Here is an 18443-nt window from a genome sequence, read left to right on the forward strand (position 1 = left end):
GGTGTGTTATGTGATTGCTATCAAGTTGGTTGGTTTTTTGTGTTCTTTCATTTAGTGAGGTTGTAAAACATAATAAAATTATAGAAATGGCACAAAGAGTTGACTGGTCACCCAGAAAGCGATGTAAGATTCTAATATTAAGTGAACAAGGCTACAGTTATGAAGAAATTAGATGAAAGATTGGGGAAAACAAAACCAAAGCTGGCCTTTCTATATTTTTGAAGGGGTATAAGGAGACTCAGTCACTACAAAATCTGACTGGTAAAGGCAGGAAAAGGTGCACAAAGGCAAGTGACAGATGGACGAGTGGAGAGACTCTCCCTACATGACAGAAGAAAATCTTCTGGGTGTATACAAGATGACATGACACAATGTAATGGGAAGTTGAGTGCAAGGACTGATCTAAATGTTAGAATTCTAAGAAAATAGCCATTGTAATCTCTCAAGCAAAAGTTGAAAAGATTAAACCCATGTTAACTGGACAGCGGAACAATGGGACACTACCTTGCTTGGTTGTGATGGCATGAAATACATGAGTTTCTTTAATCGGAGAAGAGAAGAATCAGAGAAGATTTACATCCTACTTGCATTACACCGTCTGTGAAACACCCAGACAGTGTGATGATCTGGGGTTGTATGGCAGCAAAAGGTGTGGGCAGAATTTGCATCATTAATGGGAATGTTGAGCCCAAACTGAAGCGTTCCACAAGTGATCTTTTCCCAGATACTGAAGCATTTCTATATATATTTATACAAATCTTTCTTTCTTTCTTTCTTTCTTTCTTTCTTTCTTTCTTTCTTCTTTTTTCAACAGGATTCAGTTCCATGAATGTTCCATGCTGTGTGCAAAAGGTGCTTTAAAGAGGTATTTAAATCAAATGCCCAATGGTGGGCCATCTTTTTGGCCAAACTTTTTACGGCAATAAACAACACATGTAAAATTCCAGCAAACTGGAAACCAAGTGTGGTAGCCCCTATCTACAAGAAGGGAGATATTCAAGATCCAGCAAACTACCGCCCTGTAAGCCTTCTGGACATTGCATACAAACTTTATACCCAGTACTTATTAAACAAGTTGGTAGACTGGGCGGACCACACTAACCTGTTCAACCAGGAACAGGCAGGATTTAGAAAGGGCCACAATACGATAGGTCACTGTATGGTACTACAGACCCTGGTAGCTAAATATTCAAAAGCGTATAAGAGCAGACTCTTTGTGGCCTTTGTAGACTTGACATCTGCCTTTGACTCAATCTGTAGAGATAGACTATGGAAAAAATTATATGAAACGGACATTGATAGACGACTTTTAAAAATTCTCAGAGAGTTACACACAGATACTACAGTTAAAATCAGAACTGGGCCATTGGGAACTCTTACGGACCCACTGCCATTGGGGAAAGGGGTCAAACAGGGATGCCTTGTTGTTGTTTAGTCGTTTAGTCGTGTCCGACTCTTCGTGACCCCATGGACCAGAGAACGCCAGGCACCTCTGTCCTCCACTGCCTCCCGCAGTTTGTTCAAACTCATGCTGGTAACCTCGAAAACACTATCCAACCATCTCGTCCTCTGTCGCCCCCTTCTCCTTGTGCCCTCCATCTTTCCCAACATCAGGGTCTTCTCCAGGGAGTCTTCTCTTCTCATGAGGTGGCCAAAGTATTGGAGCCTCAGCTTCACAGGGATGCCTGCTAGCCCCATTTCTTTTTAACTTTTATATAAACGACATTGTCCAGTACATGGCAAAGTACAAGTCATCGGCTCCAGCCCTCGAAGGTAAACGTCTGAATATATTGTTATATGCCAATGACATGGCTTTAATGGCACTCACCCGAAGAGGCTTACGCAGCATGTTGGAGGGGATCGCAGCCTACTGTTCCCATAACTCACTAAAGATAAACTATGACAAAACAAAAATTGTGGTGTTCACTAGAGCTCGCCACACTTTTAGATGGTCTTTAGACGAACATGTGATTGAACAGTGCCCTTTTTAAAAATATCTGGGTGTTACATTCCAGGCTACATCTAGTTGGCTAGCCCACTTTAAGGCTGTAACCATCCTAACACGAAGAACAATTGGTGTCCTGCTTAGTTTCTTCCATACCCGGGGAGGACAATTGGTGATTGCGGCATTAAGAGCTTTTGTTGGGAAAGCTATTCCCCAGATGTTATATGGGATAGAACTCTGGGGGTGGAACCAGAGGCTGTTGGAACGGCTTGAAATTTTGCAAAATTATTATCTCAAGAGGATTCTAGGCCTTCCTCAAGGAACCCCAGCAGCTTTATTGAGGGTGGAGGTTGGTTTACCCTCTGTGTCTGCCAGGGCCCACTTAAGATTCCTACGATTTTACATCAACCTTGCAAACACTTCAAACACCTTATTGGCCAAACAAGCCTTTGTATCTCTTCAAAATAACACCACTTGGCGTCAAAACCTATCTGAGATCCTGGTTAGATACACCCTACCGGAGTTTAATACTCTCAAACTGTGGAGCCCGGACAAAGTTCGGGAATGCATCCTGGAGAGAGACGCCCTGTTAGACATCACAAAAATACAGAACCCAGGGTCCTCCCACTGGTTTCCCCGACTGAAAACAGTCAAAACCTGCGCCAATTACTTGGCGAATATCACCAATCCCACCCTTCGGAGACCTTTCACCATGGCCCGTTTTCAAACCATTCCTACGGCCTATCTGTCAGGCAGATATGCAAAAATCCCAGTAGAGCAGCGTATATGTCCTTGTCATATGAGAACTAAAGAGGATCTCACACATTACATGTTGTATTGTCCCATCTATTCAGCCTTCAGGGATGCGATGTTACAAACTATTCCCAAATCAATAGTCAACTCTGAGGACCAAGTAAAGTTTTTACTGGTGGACGCTGACCCACGGATTTCTCACGTGGTAGCGGTCTTTGTGGTGAAGGCTATGAAAACTAGGGTATGGTTCCTGGATGAAATGGTGAGGTCCCTCCCATTGCTCTCCTAACCTGTTGCTGTATCTTCTTTCCTGAATGGTGGGGTTTTTTGGGTAGTTTCCTTTGCTGGGACAGCATAGCATGAATTTTAGCTTATTTTTATAATTTTATTGTTTATCTTTTTAATAATGTTTTATGGTATTTTGTGTAAAGGCATGGACCTCACAAATTTAATAAACTTGTTGTTGTTGTTGTTGTTGTTGTTGTTGTTGTTGTTGTTGTATAAGACAGAGAAAGAAGATTGTAAGAAAATAGAAAATAGAAAAGTCATCAATTACAGCAGATCCCCCCAGGAGAAAAGGAACAATTAAACCAGATAATTACAGAACAAGAAATTGAGAAGGCGATAAAGAGAATGAAGATAGGGAAAGCTCCAGGCCCTGACGGCATTCCGGCAAAATATTATAAGACACTATGTGGACCATTATTACCTGTGCTGTGTGAGGTTATGAATAACATTTTGAAGGAAGGGAAAATTCCAAATACCTGGAAAGAGGCGTACATCACTTTAATCCCAAAGAAAGATACAGATGGTTTGAGTGTTAAAAATTATAGACCTATTTCCTTTTTGAACAATGACTATAAATTATTTGTGGATGTGCTGGCCGACAGATTAAAAAAACTTTTAAAGGAAGTAATACATAAAGATCAAGCTGGTTTCCTACCAGGGCGACAACTGAAGGACAATGTTAGGAACATAGTGGCTATAATTGAATACTTGGGAGTCTAGAAATGATAAACAAGCGGCCTTGGTGTTCATTGATGCAGAGAAAGCATTTGATAATGTTTCATGGCGGTTTATGAAAGAAAACCTAAAAACAATGGGAATAGGAGAAATGTTTTTGAAAGGTATTGAGGCTATATACTTAGAACAAAAAGCCAAACTTATTATAAATAATAATTTGTCTGACAACTTTGAAATCTCTAAAGGCACCAGGCAGGGTGTCCTTTGTCGCTCCTGTTGTATATTACACTTTTGGAGTTATTAAACAAGAATTTGAGAGAAGTGTCAGAAATCAGAGGTATTAAGGTGGGATCGAAAAGTTTAAAGTAAAAGTGTTTGCTGATGATTTAGTTTTAACATTAGAAGACCCAAAGAACAGTGTACAAAAAGCCCTAGAGAGAATGGAGGAATTTGGAAAAGTTGCGGGATTCAAACTCAATAGAAATAAGACCAAAATGCTGGTAAAAAATATGAATAAAGAAGAGACAGAGGAATTGCAACACAGGACAGGAATTATGGTGGTTAAGAAAGTGAAATACTGTATTTTTCGCCCTATAGGACGCACCGGCCCATAGAACACACCTAATTTTTTGGGGGGGGAGAATAAAGAAAAAATTATTATCCCCCCCCAGCCGCGGGGGAAGCCCGAGCTTTTAAATACGCACCTACTGTAGTTTTTAGAGGAGACAAGGATATCTGCCCGAAGCGCGGGGAGCTCTGCTTCAATGCGCCCCGCGTTCTGGGCAGCAGGCTGCTATCCGCAGCCTAGGGAGCCGTGCGGGAACTTCCGCGGGCTCCCCAGGCTTGCTGATAGCTTCCTGAAGCCTGGAGAGCGAGAGGGGTCGGTGCGCACCGACCCCTCTCGCTCTCCAAGCTTCAGCGAAAGCCTACATTCACCCCATAGGACGCACGCAGATTTCCCCTTCATTTTTGGAGGGTAAAAAGTGCGTCCTATAGGGCAAAAAATACGGTACCTTGGAATTTGGTTGACAACAGGGGGAAAATTGTATAAAGATAATTATGAAACCACATGGAGAGAGATTAAGAAGGATTTAGAAATTTGGAACAGTTTGAAATTATCATTTTTGGGCAGAATATCGGTGGTTAAGATGAACGTTTTACCTAGAATGTTATTCTTATTCCAAACATTTCCATTGATTAAAGGGACAGGACAATGTAGAGAATGGCAAAAAATAGTGTCAAGATTTGTCTGGCAGGGAAAGAAGACGAGGATCAAAATGAAAATGTTGGTAGATGAAAAAGAAAGCTGTGGATTTGCCTTACCAGGTATGAATCGCCTTACCAGGATTTGCCTTACCAGGTATGAATCGCTATTATGAAGCATCCTGTCTCGTATTGTTAAAGGAATGGATAACATTGGAAAATACCGACCTATTGGATTCATGTTTATATATATGTTGGAAGCCGCCCAGAATGGCTGGAGGAACCCAGCCAGATGGGCAGGGTAGAAATAAAAATTATTATTATTACTACAGTGGTACCTTGATTTAAGAACAGTCCCCTTCCGGAAAATTTTAAGTTTCTTCTTGTTGTTGTTGTTGTTATTAAGTTTGTAAACCGAGGCACCACTGTATTACTATCACTATCATCATCATCATCATCATCACCACTGCTACTTTTCCTGAGATTCAATAAGTCTAGTTCTTCTCTGGGATGAATTTTGTTTGGCCCAGTCATGGCATCCCCTCCATCTCCAATGTCAGTCGTCTCTTTGGTCAATCCAAGACTGACAGGAGCAAAAACAAAAACAGAAAACCTGAAGCTACTTATCTTTCTGAAGCTGACATTGAATATGGCCTGGGCAGTTCAGACCAGCCCAATCGTGGTAGAAAAAGGAATAATCTGAGGAAGATTGTTCAAAGAGAAAACTGTAATTTACTGTTTACTGTGGGGGGGTTAGGTTCCCAGGTGTTATAGGGGCCACTATTGAACTCTGTGAAAATATATGAGATTGGTCACATAGAGGTATTTTTTGTATTTCCAGGCAGATATGACGATCCCACAAGGGAGCCTTACCAAGAGAGGCCACGATCCCACGATTCTCCTCCATGACGTCCTTATGCAGAGCTCTCTGGTCAGGATCCAGCAACGCCCACTCCTCGTCCGTGAAACGAACAGCAACATCTTCAAAGCACACTGGACCCTAAAAGAAAAGGGGAAATGTCCTCCTCTGAGACAGCAGAAATATGATCAGGCCCACAATGCTCTGTTGTTTCCTTCCTGTAAATTGCGGTGTTGTTTAAATAGGATTGCTTCGCTGCACATTTTATTTATGGATGCTTATTTTATTCTGCATTTTAATTATGCGTATTCGTCTTTGTGCAAATAGGTGGTACTCCACCTTGTATTTTCAGGCCGCTATTTGTTCTCATTTGTCCACTGCTTAGATACGTATTTTTGCATTCAGTTATCAATCTAGAAATAAAATAAGCCTCTTTTGGTCTTGGATGATCTAGCAGAGATTCCTGAAATGCAGGGGGGTCTCCTGGGTCTGAGAGACAAGCAGGGAGGGTGGCTTCTGGCAAAAGGAGAGGGAGCCACCGGTGGCTCCTCCTTCTCCAGACTCACCTCAGCCTCTCGACTTTCCTCTCCCACTCACTTCCTTCCTCTTCTGCCTCTGATTCTGCACGGCATTCTGCCACAGAGTCTCCCAGCTCACTAAGCCCTGTTTCCCCTTTAGCTTCTGACACCTCCTCTTCCCAGTCTTCTCCCTCTTGCCCCTCTGACCGCTCATCCTTCCTCCACCTCCACTCCTTAGGCTCTGAGCCGTTTTCCCTTTCTGGTTCCCTGGCTGTTTCCTCCCACCATTCCTCTGTGCCAAACCAGTCCATGACATTGCTCCATCCCTCGGCCTCTGGCCCCACAAGGCAGCTTCCCCTGACCTGATCTGGTTCCACAGCCGCTGCTTCCCTTCTGCCCCCATGAAAAGACGGATCAGGAGGTCTTGCTGGCATCCTTCTGTCACCTGCAAAAGAAAAAAGGTAAGCAGGACACCAGGAGTGCCGGCTTCTCTCACAGGTGAAACAGGGCTTTCTCTAACTACAGATGGGCCTTTGAGAAAGTCTTACCTGCTGAGTGCATTTGGAGGTTTGTGCCCATTTCATATGTTTGTTTGTGCAGAAATACATCTCCCCTAGTCTGGACCCTTGTTTCCAACTGTCTCCCCCCAAAACAAGATGAAAAGAACCCTCAGATGAGTTGGAAAACCAACAGAATGAGACCAAACAGAGAAAACCCACCTTCCTCCTTACCCAGTGGCCTCTCTCTGGTGTCCAACGGAGGCCTCTCTGCCTCACAGGAATCCAGCTCCATTTCTGCAAAGAGATCCTTTCCCTGAAAAAGAAACAAGGATTCAAAACAGAGAATGGGGAGAAATACTAGAAAGAGAATGACAAAGACTTGAAGGGTGTGAGATCTCATTCCATGAATGCTTTCCCAGAAAAAGGATGGGCCATCAGCAGACCATTATGGGATGTTCTCTGTCCTGTTTGGAGCCCCTTGGGAGTATCCAGAGGAAAGTCTCTCTCACCTGCTTTCTCTCCTCTGCCTGACTCAGGAGGAAACCTTCAGCCAGGGCCACCGCCTGGGAACTGGTCTCCGCTCTGCATTCCCTCACCCAGCTCTCCATCTCCGGGGGAAGGACAGCCAGGAACTGCTCCAAGATCACCAGGTCCAGCATCTCAGCTTTTGTGTGCCTTTCTGGCTTCAGCCACTGACAGTCAAGGTGGTAGAGTCGGCTGCAAACCTCTCGGGGTCCTTTGGCCTCCTGGCAGCAGAACTGCCTCAACTGCTGGCTCTGCACCTCTGAGGAGTGGGTATCCTCCTCACCCAGAATCTTCTGCACTGGGTTTTCCCAGAATCCCCCACTGCTCCCAGTTTGGCTGGCATGGCCTTTTCCTGCTTCAGGGCCAGCCGAGTCTTGCTCATGCATCTGTGCTCTCAGGAAGCCTCTGAGAGATCGGAAGGAACCCTTTGGTCTTCTGCCAAGTTCTGTCCGTCTAAATGAGAAGCTCTAGCAAATCCTACAAAGCAAATACATTGTTCTGTTACAGAATTTGTAGGACAGGGGGGGAAATGGTTCCCTGAGCAACATGATGCTCATTGCTAGGAACAAGAGGAGGAAGAAGAAGAGAAGAAACAAGTCTCTAGCCTTCTAGCAATGCAAAATGTGGAGGCAACTGAAGGGATTTCTGAGAGATGAATCAACCTGGTTTCTCCATCCTTCCAGTTAATTGATGATGTCGGAACCTACTGACAAATGAGTCATTTCTATCTTGTGAAAAATGTATGCTTGGTTCTAGTGGGGGTCCTCAGGAGTTGCCCCCCACACCTATACACACTCCGCTGCTTCTGTCTCCTTTTCTTGCACTTGGACTCTCTGCCACTCAGAATAGACTTCTGGGGCGGGGTCCCTTTATCTTTGCCCTGAGGGCCAGGTATGTATCTGGCCAACCCCCTGAGGGCCAAGTGGGCAGGGCGAAAGACATCTCCCTTGAAATTTAGGAGGGTAATTTTTTATTATTATTATATTATTATTATTATTATTATTATTATTATTATTATTATTAACGCACACACAGCCATTGATGCCAAGGTCCCTGGAGGCTCAATGAGTAGCAGTGCCTATTTCCGGCTGGTTTTCCAGCTACACTCCCTTTGGGGCAGAGAGGATGTGGTCCTGGGATGCCATGCTCTGGGTGTGAGGGGATTGCTGCAGTGGCCTCCGTGGGGAGCTGCCCTAGGAGATGACTGGGAAACTGGTCCCCAATGCAGCAGCCAGACTCTGGGCTGGGATCCCTCTCTTTATTCCTGGCCTTTCTCTCCCACCTTAACTTCCTCCCTCCCTGTGGGTTTTTTTTTGGGGGGGGGGGCTAGTCCACCTCCTTGTCCAGCTTTGGAAAACCATTTGCAGATGTTTCCTCTGTTGTGCAATGAGGCTGAGCGATGTCACACAGAGTCAAAGTCCCAGGGACTCCTTTGTTTAAAGAAGGGAGATTTCGTGGGAGTCAGGGAAGGAGAGCGTGCCAGACCTGGCCCCTCCCTGGCCGGACCCCCTCCTCCTCCCTGACTTGGGGTCCCCCCCTGCAGGAGCAGATCTGGCCCCCCAGGCACCCTCCCCTGCTGCAGCCCTGGGACCCCCCCCGTCCCCCCACTGCACCCTCTGGGGGGAGAGAGAGGAGATTCACCCATAGCTGGCAACCTCCCCTTTTTTTGCGGGAAATTCCCTTTTTCCAGCGCTGTTTCCTGCTGCTTCCTGCTGCTATCCCGGATTGGTAAATAGGTGAGGCTGCTGATCCCTGATTTTCAAATCTGAAAGTTGACAGCTATGGACTCACCAGATCCCAGGAGGGGGCTGCGATTCCGCCCTTGCAGGAGAGACACCAAAGCAAGAAAAGCCCTCACCCCACCTCCACTCCCTGCTTCTGTCTCCTTTTCTGCTATCTCTGCCGCTGTCCAGACAGATTCGTCGGTTGAGGTCTCTTTTTCTTTCTTCTGAGGGCCAGGAATGTATCTGGCCAACCCCCAGAGGGCCAAGTGGGCGGGGCCAAAGACATCTCCCTTGATTTTTTGTTTTTTGTTGTTGTTCTGTTAGATAGCTTAACACAAACTGGTCCCCAATGCAGCAGCCAGACTATGGGCTGGGATCCCTCTCTTTATTCCTGGCCTCTCTTTCCTACTTTCCCTTCCTCCCTCCCTCCCCGTAGTTCTTTTTTTTGGGGGGGGGGCTAGTGTCCACCTCCCCATCCAGCTTTGGAAAACCATTTGCACCTGTTTCCTCTGTTGTGCAATGACGCTGAGCGATGTCACAGAGAGTCAAAGTCCCAGGGACTCCTTTGTTTAAAGATGGGAGATCTTTTCTGAAGGGGGGGGGGGCGGAAGGCCAAATGAGTTTTGGATGCTCTGATCTGCAGGAAGGAGAGCGTGGCAGACCTGGCCCCTCCCTGGCAGGACCCTCTCCTCCCTCCTGACTTGGGGTCCCCCCCCTGCAGGAGCAGATCAGGCCCCCCAGGCCCCCTCCCCTGCTGCAGCCCTGGGACCCCCACCAGATCCCAGAGAGAGAGAGAGGAGACTCACCAGATCCCAGGAGGGGAGAGCGAGGCAGCCCTTGCAGGAGAGACACCCAAGCAAGAAAAGGACTGGGGAGGGGGGGGCCATGGCTGTGGAGGACCTGCCCCCCTTCCTTCCTTCCTGTCCTCTCTAGGAAGGCAGCTCGGTTCCCTTTAACCCTTGCCAAGCCGAGTCCCTCCAGCTCAGCCCTCTCTCGCTTGGCAGAAACTCAGATTATTATTATTTTTAATGGATATAGTGGGGCAGCTGCCCCCCCCGGCTCCGCCCATGCCCAGATATCCTTTTGGGGGTGAGGCTCTTGGCTGGACTCTGAGCATCTCCCTCCCTTGGCCAGAAACCAGAGGAAGAGCCTGCAGGGAAAAGGGCTTTGCAGGAGGCAAGGAAGCTCCTCCTGGAATTCCGGAGTGGAGAGAGAGGAGGGGATCCCAGGGTCATCTAGTCCAACCCCCAGCAATGCAGGAATCTCAGCTCCAGCATCCAGGGCAGATGGCCCTCCGATCTCTGCTGAGAAACCTCCAAGGAAGGAGAGTCCCCCACCTCCCCAGGGAGACCTTTCCCCTGCCCAGCTGCTCTTAGGTGTCCCTCAAGGCAGCGGGTCCTGAGTTCGAGCCCTGCTGGAACAATCGCACTGGCTGCCAAGGAGGAACCAAGCAAAGTTCATAATAAATAAATCCCATTCTCATCAGAAATCAGTAATACTTTCTTATGTATGCTTTCTATGCTTTTTTCTGCCATTTCCCTTTCCAGAAATGCTCAATTGCTAATTCAATGGACTGAAAATGGATGGTTGTTGTTATTATGTTTAGGGAAGCTTTTAATATTTGATGGACTATTGTATTTTAGTATTTTGTTGGAAGCTCAACTGTACCTGCCGGAGGTGATTCAAAGCCATCCTGGTGAGTGATGGGTGGTGTGGGGGACCCCCATGGGGAAGTGGGGGAGGGAGGGGCTTTGGGGAAGGGGTTGTCCGTCTGCCGGAGAGGAGGACTCTACTGGCCTAGGCGCATGTATCCTGTTTGAAAGGGGAATCATCTGACGGACTTCCTGTGAACATCTGGGTCAGGAATGCTGTTCCTGGAATGGACAAACACACAAGACGTAACCGGCTGGGCATTCACATAAACAATAATCTTCTATCTATTCTTATCACAATATCAAAGGTTTTTTAAAAAATAATTTTTTATTAATTTTCCAACAAAATTATACAATTTTATCCAAATTTTGACAAATTAAATCTTTTTTGGACTTCCTTCAGTTGCTCTGGTAATCATCCATAGTTATTCTTTAGTACGCATTCCCTTCGCTATATTGCCATTTGTCTTCCCTCCCCCTTCTATTTCTTTTTGACAATACATCTTAACTTTTACAGTGCTTCTTGAAACCCCACTAGCGTTGTTTGCACATCACACACGTTTTTCAGATACTCTACAAACTTTTCCCAGTCCAAAGCTTTATCTTGCACATAAACAACACATAAAGTGCAATAATATAGATGGAAGTCCCAATAAATCAGTTCATTCATAAAAACCAAATGTCTGCTAGTTTCTGTTCCACATATGTTCATAAAGTCCAAATTGGGGACTACTACAAGTTCCACATTGTTGACAAGGATTTCCGGAATAATGCCTTGTTTCGCTCTCATGAGCTTCATCCATTGTACATATTCTAAGTAATATAAAGGAATATTGTTATGTACTGAGTTGAATAGGATCCAAATGCAGCAGTATGATTGGTCTGCAGGAGCCACCCAATCCAGCTCCAGGTGGAAGTGAATCCACAACCTGATTGGCCTACAGGAGAATTCCGGAATTAGCCAATCACGTGCATGTATATAAAGCAGATACTTTGAGGGGACTTTCATTCTTCCTCACCACTATGAGCTGAATAACGAGCATGAAATCCACTCTCGACTCTTGAGTATATTTCAAATATAATATCGTAATTCAACATATTTTAACAAATTAAAATTATATAAATAATTGTGCTATAAGAGTACATACAATATATGAAGTATCAAGATAATGGAACTTATAACATAGTGGTTTCTGCAGTGAACAACAACTGTCCCAATGTAAGATGATATAGACAGGCGCAGCGTTGATTTTAGTTACAGGTGACAGCAATCTGCAGCTGTAAGGTTTTCTTCTTAAAGTGACCCTTTTAAAACAACAAATGTAAAACAAACTTTATCCATACACAGGTTTGTTAATTTGTTAAAATATGTTGAATTACGACTTTGCATTCATTTCTGTTACTTAGAATACGTGCAACGGATGAAGTCCAGGAGGGCGAGTTCCATGACTACATATGAACATGGACCACACATGAAGCCCATTTTTACTTTTGTTTTCTTTTTATATTTTTACTTTTTTTGTATTTTACTACATAATAACAGTAGAAATTATATGGAAATGTGATAATAATATTGAAATGAATAAAATGCTTAACTCACTAAGATTTTTAGTGTTTGCAGCTTCCCAAGAAAGGTCCGTATAGTTAAAGCCATGGTCTTCCCAGTAGTGATGTATGGAAGTGAGAGCTGGACCATAAAGAAGGCTGATCGCCGAAGAATTGATGCTTTTGAGTTATGGTGCTGGAGGAGACTCTTGAGAGTCCCATGGACTGCAAGAAGATCAAACGTATCCATTCTTAAGGAAATCAGCCCTGAGTGCTCACTGGAAGGACAGATCGTGAAGCTGAGGCTCCAATACTTTGGCCACCTCATGAGAAGAGAAGACTCCCTGGAAAACACCCTGATGTTGGGAAAGATGGAGGGCACAAGGAGAAGGGGACGACCGAGGACGAGATGGTTGGACAGCGTTCTTGAAGCTACAAACATGAGTCTGACCAAACTGCGGGAGGCAGTGGAAGACAGGAGTGCCTGGCGTGCTCTGGTCCATGGGGTCACGAAGAGTCGGACACGACTAAATGACTAAACAACAGCAACAACAACAACACAGGTGGAAACAGTCGCAAGAATGTAATTCAATGTATCTCTTCTTATTTATCTAGCTGTCAGCAAACGTTCCAAAGCACATCAAAAAAGCCCGTTCCCAGGGTCAGAGCGGTAGTACTTTTAACTCTCTTCCCACTCTCTCCTGCAGGCAAATTCAGTCCGAAACTTCCCCCCCTCTTCTCCTGCATCCGAGGGGGGTTCAATATTGATATTTTTCCCAGTGGAAATTTAGCCCTTTACAAATAGGCTTTCCAAGGCTTCAGCTTACAGCCTCCTTGCTTCAGTCTATTTACAAAAGGGGGAAGGCGGACTTCCTATGTTAAACCTCCCCCGTTTTCGATGCCAAATTAAAACCTTTTGAAAATCCAATTCTCCTACTTCGTTCTACTCACGGGTAGTTGCTTTAGTGTCCGATTGACCACAGGAAAAGGTCTGCGCTCTCCGGCAACGGCTGTGCGGCTTCGCTCCATGGAAAAAGCAGTCGATTCAAAGCACCGCGCCGCTCACCCCACGTCACTCGGGATTCCCGAAATCAGGTTTCCCCGCGAGTAGGGGAGGCGCAAAAGGCGCCAGCCGAATCCCCACGTTAGCAGGCTTCAGCGCCTGCGATTTTTTAACGGGTCTCCGCCTTCGCCGTGGCGGCCAGACCCAAATTCCACGAGGCAAATTCCTCTTAGTCAGAGGAATTCCGCCATTACCGATGGCGCTAAACCCGGATTGGGCATAGTGTCCACTCCCGCCGCAGTAGAGACACAGGATCCCCTCCAGACTCCGAGTATTCTCCAAGGGGGAGAGGCGAGGCCGCGCTGCCTCAAGCTGCATTGGCTCCTCCAGCGACTTGGCTGTGGCTGTGGAACTGCTGGGAAGGACCAGAGCCGGGAGCTGGGAGTGCTGGCGGCCCTGAGCCTGGCGACTGTCCTCCAACCGATCGTCTATCTGCAGGCCCCGTTGAATGAGGGTGTCCAGAGTGGCGGGGCGATCCATCATGGCCAGCTGGTCCAGTATCTCATCCGAAAGCCCCTCGAGATACTGGTCCTGAAGGGTGGAGTCATTCCAGGACAGCTCCTGTGCCAACAGCGGAAATTCTGTGGCGTAGGCGGCCACTGTGGACTTGTCCTGTTTCAACTGCCGAATCTCCTGATTGGCTTGACTCCCCTTCTGAGGGTTGCTGAACGTGGTTTCCAGATGGTTGCAAAACCCTGTATAGTCTGCCAGCAAGGGAGAGTCTTGCCGGGGCAGCAGCAATGCCCACTTGGCCGCCCGGTCCTTCAGCAAGCTGATCAGGAAGTGCACCTTGGTGTGGTCATCGGGGAAATTCCGGGCTCGCCCCTGAATATACAGCTTAACATGGGAAAGCTGGCTGGGGACCCATCAAATTTCTCTGGTAGGGCCACTGGATACTTGCCAGAAGCTGGGGCGTCGGCACCAGGAGCTGGTAAGGCGTCCAAACGCTGATGAAGCACTGTAGCTGCATTGCTTAGCTGATGAACTGTGTGGGTCAAGACCTGGTTTTCCTGAGCCAATGCCACCAGCGCAGCCGCCTGGTCAGCCATGGCTTCTGGTTCCTTCCGAATGCACCCCAATGAAGAGGGAGTGCGGGTGTGGTGGGAGCAAACTGTGCTGGTCCCATGGGTTACACGAGAGGCTAGGTCCAAGTCCGGTCCGTGGTCAAAGGTGCAACGTGGAGGCAGTCCGTAGTAGCTGAAGCTGGGTGCAGAGCAGCGAGTTGGGTGAAGTCAGGAAGAGGCTTGCAAGCAGGGAGCCAGGGCGAGTCAGGAGCTCAGGCAGGAACTAGCAACCAAGAATGTTGCTCCCGCAACTTGGGACTGGGGCTTTCCGGCTTTTATCTGCCCTGAGGCATAGGGCAGCCCCAGTCCTCTGGTGACTCGCCTCTCTAACCCTGACCCTCTGCAGCTCAAGAGAGGCTGGATCTTCCTCCAGCAGGTGAAAGGCAAAAGTCAGGCTTTCAGTTCCTCACAGAGGGAGGGCTTCTCCACATCCGAGAGTGCCGAGTGGGGGGCAAGGAGGGCAGGTCTGAGTCCCTGCTCTGGTTCTCTCCAATACTCACCTGTGGGGGAGGGATGTGCAACCGCAGCACATCTGCAAAGAGAAGGACATGGGGACAGGTGAGTCCGTCCCTGAGCACCTGGCAACGCTATTCCAAGAGTTTTCTCCTGGATTCCAAGTCCTACTGCAGGGGAGGAGGGACATCCCAATCCTGGCCTCCTTCAACCAGAATGTGGCTCCCCAGGCCAAAGAGATGATCAATATCTAGTTCCGCTCCATCCATGCTTTAGGGAGATTCCTGCACTGCTGGGGGTTGGACTAGATGACCCTGGGATCCCCTCCTCTCTCTCCCCTCCGGAATTCCAGGAGGAGCTTCCTTGCCTCCTGCAAAGCCCTTTTCCCTGCAGGCTCTTCCTCTGGTTTCCACCCAAGGGAGGGAGATGCTCAGAGTCCAGCCAAGAGCCTCTCCCCCAAAAGGATATCTGGGCATGGGCGGAGCCGGGGGGGGGCAGGTGCCCCCCTAAATCCATAAGAAATAATAAAAATCTGAGGTTCTGCCAAGCGAGAGAGGGCTGAGCGAGGGAGGGCTCGGCTTGGCAAGGGTTAAGGGGAAGGGAGCTGCCTTCCTAGAGAGGCCAGGAAGCAAGGGGGGGCAGGTCCTCCAGAGCCAAGCCCCGCCCCCCAGTCCTTTCCTTGCTTGGGTGTCTCTCCTGCAAGGGCTGCCTCGCTCTCCCCTCCTGGGATCTGGTGAGTCTCCTCTCTCTCCCCCCAGAGGGTGCAGTGGGGAGAGGGAGGGGGGGTCCCAGGGCTGCAGCAGGGGAGGGGGCCTGGGGGGGCCGGATCTGCTCCTGCAGGGGGGGGGGAACCCCAAGTCAGGGAGGAGGAGAGGGTCCTGCCAGGGAGGGGCCAGGGCTGCCACGCTCTCCTTCCTGCAGATCAGAGGATCCCTGACTCCCCCGAAATCTCCCTCCTTTAAACAAAGGAGTCCCTGGGACTTTAACTTTGTGTGACGTCGCTCAGCCTCATTGCACAACGGAGGAAACATGTGCAAATGGTTTTCCAAAGCTGGAGGAGGAGGTGAACACTAGCCCCTCCCCCCCCAAAAAATGTGGGAAAGAGAGGCCAGGAATAAAGAGAGATGCGGTGCGGCAGAGAGTCCAAGTGCAAGAAAAGGAGACAGAAGCAGGGAATGGGGGTGGGGTGAGGGTGGGGTGGGAGGAGCAACTCCTGAGGACCCCCAGGTCAGGACCCCCACTAGAGAAAAGCATCCATACAAATGACTCCCTTGTCAGTCGGTTCTGACTTCATGCATTGACTGGAAGGCAGCAGAAACCAGGTTGATTAATCTGACAGAAATCCCTTCCGTTGCCTCCACATTCTGCATTGCTTGAAGGCTAGAGACTTGTTTCTTCTCCTCTTCCTCCTCCTCTTTCTTTTCAAAAAGATAGCTCACGGTCTGGGATGTGGTGCAGTCCAGCCCTGGTTCCCAGCAAGACTCATCCATGCTTGCTCAGGGAACCTTTTTCTTCTCCTGATATTAGACAACTTTTGTAACAGAACAATGTATTTGCTTTGTAGGATTTGCTAGAGCTTCTCATTTAGACGGACAGAACTTGGTAGAAGACCAAAGGGTTCCTTCCGATCTCTCAGAGGCTTCCTGAGAGCACAGATGGATGAGCGAGACTCAGCTGGCCCTGAAGCAGGAAGAGGCCATGCAAGCCAAACTGGGAGCAGTGGGGGTTTCTGGGAAATCCCAGTGCAGAAGATCCATGGTGAGGTGGACACCCTCCGCTCAGAGCTGCAGAGCCAGCAGGTGAGGCAGTTCTGCTGCCAGGAGGCCAAAGGACCCCGAGAGGTTTGCAGCCGACTCTACCACCTTGACCATCAGTGGCTGAAGCCAGAAAGGCACACGAAGGCTGAGATGCTGGACCTGGTGATCTTGGAGCAGTTCCTGGCTGTCCTTCCCCTGGAGATGGAGAGCTGGGTGAGGGACTGTGGAGCGGAGACCAGTTCCCAGGCGGTGGCCCTGGCCGAAGGTTTCCTCCTGAGTCAGGCAGAGGAGAGAAAGCTGGTGAGAGAGACTTCCTTCTGGATACTCCCAAGGGGCTCCAAACAGGATAGAGAACATCCCATAATGGTCTGCTGATGGCCCATCCTTTTTCTGGGAAAGCATCCATGGAATGAGATCTCACACCCTTCAAGTCTTTGTCATTCTCTTTCTAGTATTTCTCCCCATTCTCTGTTTTGAATCCTTGTTTCTTTTTCAGGGAAAGGATCTCTTTGCAGAAATGGACCTGGATTCCTGTGAGGCAGAGAGGCCTCCGTTGGACACCAGAGAGAGGCCACTGGGTAAGGAGGAAGGTGGTTTTTCTCCACTGGTCTCATTCTGTTGGTTTCCCAACTCATCTGAGGGTTCTTTTCATCTTGTTTTGGGGGGAGACAGTTGGGAAGAAGGGTCCAGAGGAGGGGATTTCTGCACAAACAAACATATGAAATGGGCACAAACGTCCAAATGCACTCAGTAGGTAAGGATTTCTCAAAGGCCCATCTGTAGTTAAAGATGCCCTGTTTCACCTGTGAGAGATGCAGGCACTCCTGGCGTCCTGCTTACCTTTTTTCTCTTGCAGGTGGCAGAAGGATGCCGGCAAGACCTCCCGATCCGCCTTTTCATGGGGGCAGAAGGGAAGCAGCGGCTGTGGAACCAGATCAGGTCGGTGGAAGCTGCCTTGTGGGGACAGAGGCCGAGGGATGGAGCAATGTCATGGACTGGTTGGGCCCAGAGGAATGGTGGGAGGAAGCAGCCGGGGAACCAGGAAGGGATGACGGCTCAGAGCCCAAGGAGTGGAAGTGGAGGAAGGATGAGCGGTCAGAGGGGGAAGAGGAGAAGCCTGGGAAGAGGAGGTGTCGGAAGCTGAAGGGGAAACAAGGCTTAGTGAGCTGGGAGACTCTGTGGCAGAATGCAGTGCAGAATCAGAGGCAGAAGAGGAAGGAGGCGAGTGGGAGAGGAAGGTCGAGAGGCTGAGGTGAGTCAGGAGAAGGAGGAGCCACCGGTGGCTCCCTCTCCTTCTGCCAGAAGGCACTCTCTCTCCTTGTCTCCCAGAGTCAAGAGACCCCCTGCTAGATCATCCAAGACAGATGCCCATCCAAAAGAGGCTTTTTTTAAAAAAGTAATATTTATTAAAGTTTTGACAATATAACACAAACAATAACAACAAAACAACAAATACAAAAAATAAACAATCAAACAATAAAAAATACACAAAATTAGTTTAAGCCTTCTATAGTATAACTTTCATTAGCTTATTTCTTTGACCTCCTCACACCTCCTTTTTTGTATTCTGCTTCAATTTGTTATTTCAGCAAATCCTTTCCATCTTTCCCAAATTTTTATCCATATTTTATTAAAACAAGGTAATTTAACCTTTCCTGCTTTCCATCAATAATTTATTTAACATATATATTTTTAAAATACTTATGCAAAAGTCAGATTATTTAATTCCAGTCTCTTTCTAAACTTCCTTAATTTTACTATGTTTCTGTAAGTAGTCTTTAAATTTCTTCCAATCTTCTTCCACCAACTACTCCCGGGTGTGATGGCCTGGGATTCCGAGTCTGAGAGTGATCCGGAGGAATCCCAGCCGGCGCAGGAGTCCCCGCCTCCAGGGCCGGCTGAACTGGGGCAAGGCCTAG

The 18443-nt window shown here is 47.9% G+C and overlaps 3 protein-coding genes across 4 annotated transcripts in view; 1 reads left to right on the forward strand and 2 right to left on the reverse strand.

Moving 5' to 3' along the window:
- LOC309340960 (uncharacterized protein) overlaps positions 1–9124 on the reverse strand; it is a 163938-nt gene extending 154814 nt beyond the window's left edge. The window contains exons 1-2 of one of the 2 annotated variants that reach the window (XM_081860278.1): positions 9058–9124; positions 7251–7743 (exon numbers count right to left, since the gene is read on the reverse strand). In XM_081860278.1, the coding sequence (XP_081716404.1) occupies positions 7251–7652 (402 nt within the window). In that variant the 5' untranslated portion in view covers positions 7653–7743; positions 9058–9124. The remainder of the gene's footprint in view (positions 1–7250; positions 7744–9057) is intronic. The other variant, XM_081860282.1, reaches the window with a different exon arrangement.
- The window catches only part of LOC309340996 (uncharacterized protein), a 126097-nt gene that overhangs the window by 48003 nt on the left and 59651 nt on the right, over positions 1–18443 (reverse strand). The window lies entirely within an intron of this gene.
- Positions 1–18443, forward strand: part of LOC309340611 (uncharacterized protein) — a gene marked incomplete at its 3' end in the record, with an annotated part of 78393 nt that overhangs the window by 37088 nt on the left and 22862 nt on the right. Inside the window, exons 2-4 of the mRNA XM_081859496.1 lie at positions 16332–16824; positions 17021–17102; positions 17381–17463. Coding sequence (XP_081715622.1) covers positions 16423–16824; positions 17021–17102; positions 17381–17463 — 567 coding nt within the window. The 5' untranslated portion in view covers positions 16332–16422. The remainder of the gene's footprint in view (positions 1–16331; positions 16825–17020; positions 17103–17380; positions 17464–18443) is intronic.

Source organism: Podarcis erhardii, assembly GCF_964252035.2.
Source record: "Podarcis erhardii genome assembly, chromosome: 4".
Taxonomy (NCBI): Eukaryota; Metazoa; Chordata; class Lepidosauria; order Squamata; family Lacertidae; genus Podarcis; species Podarcis erhardii.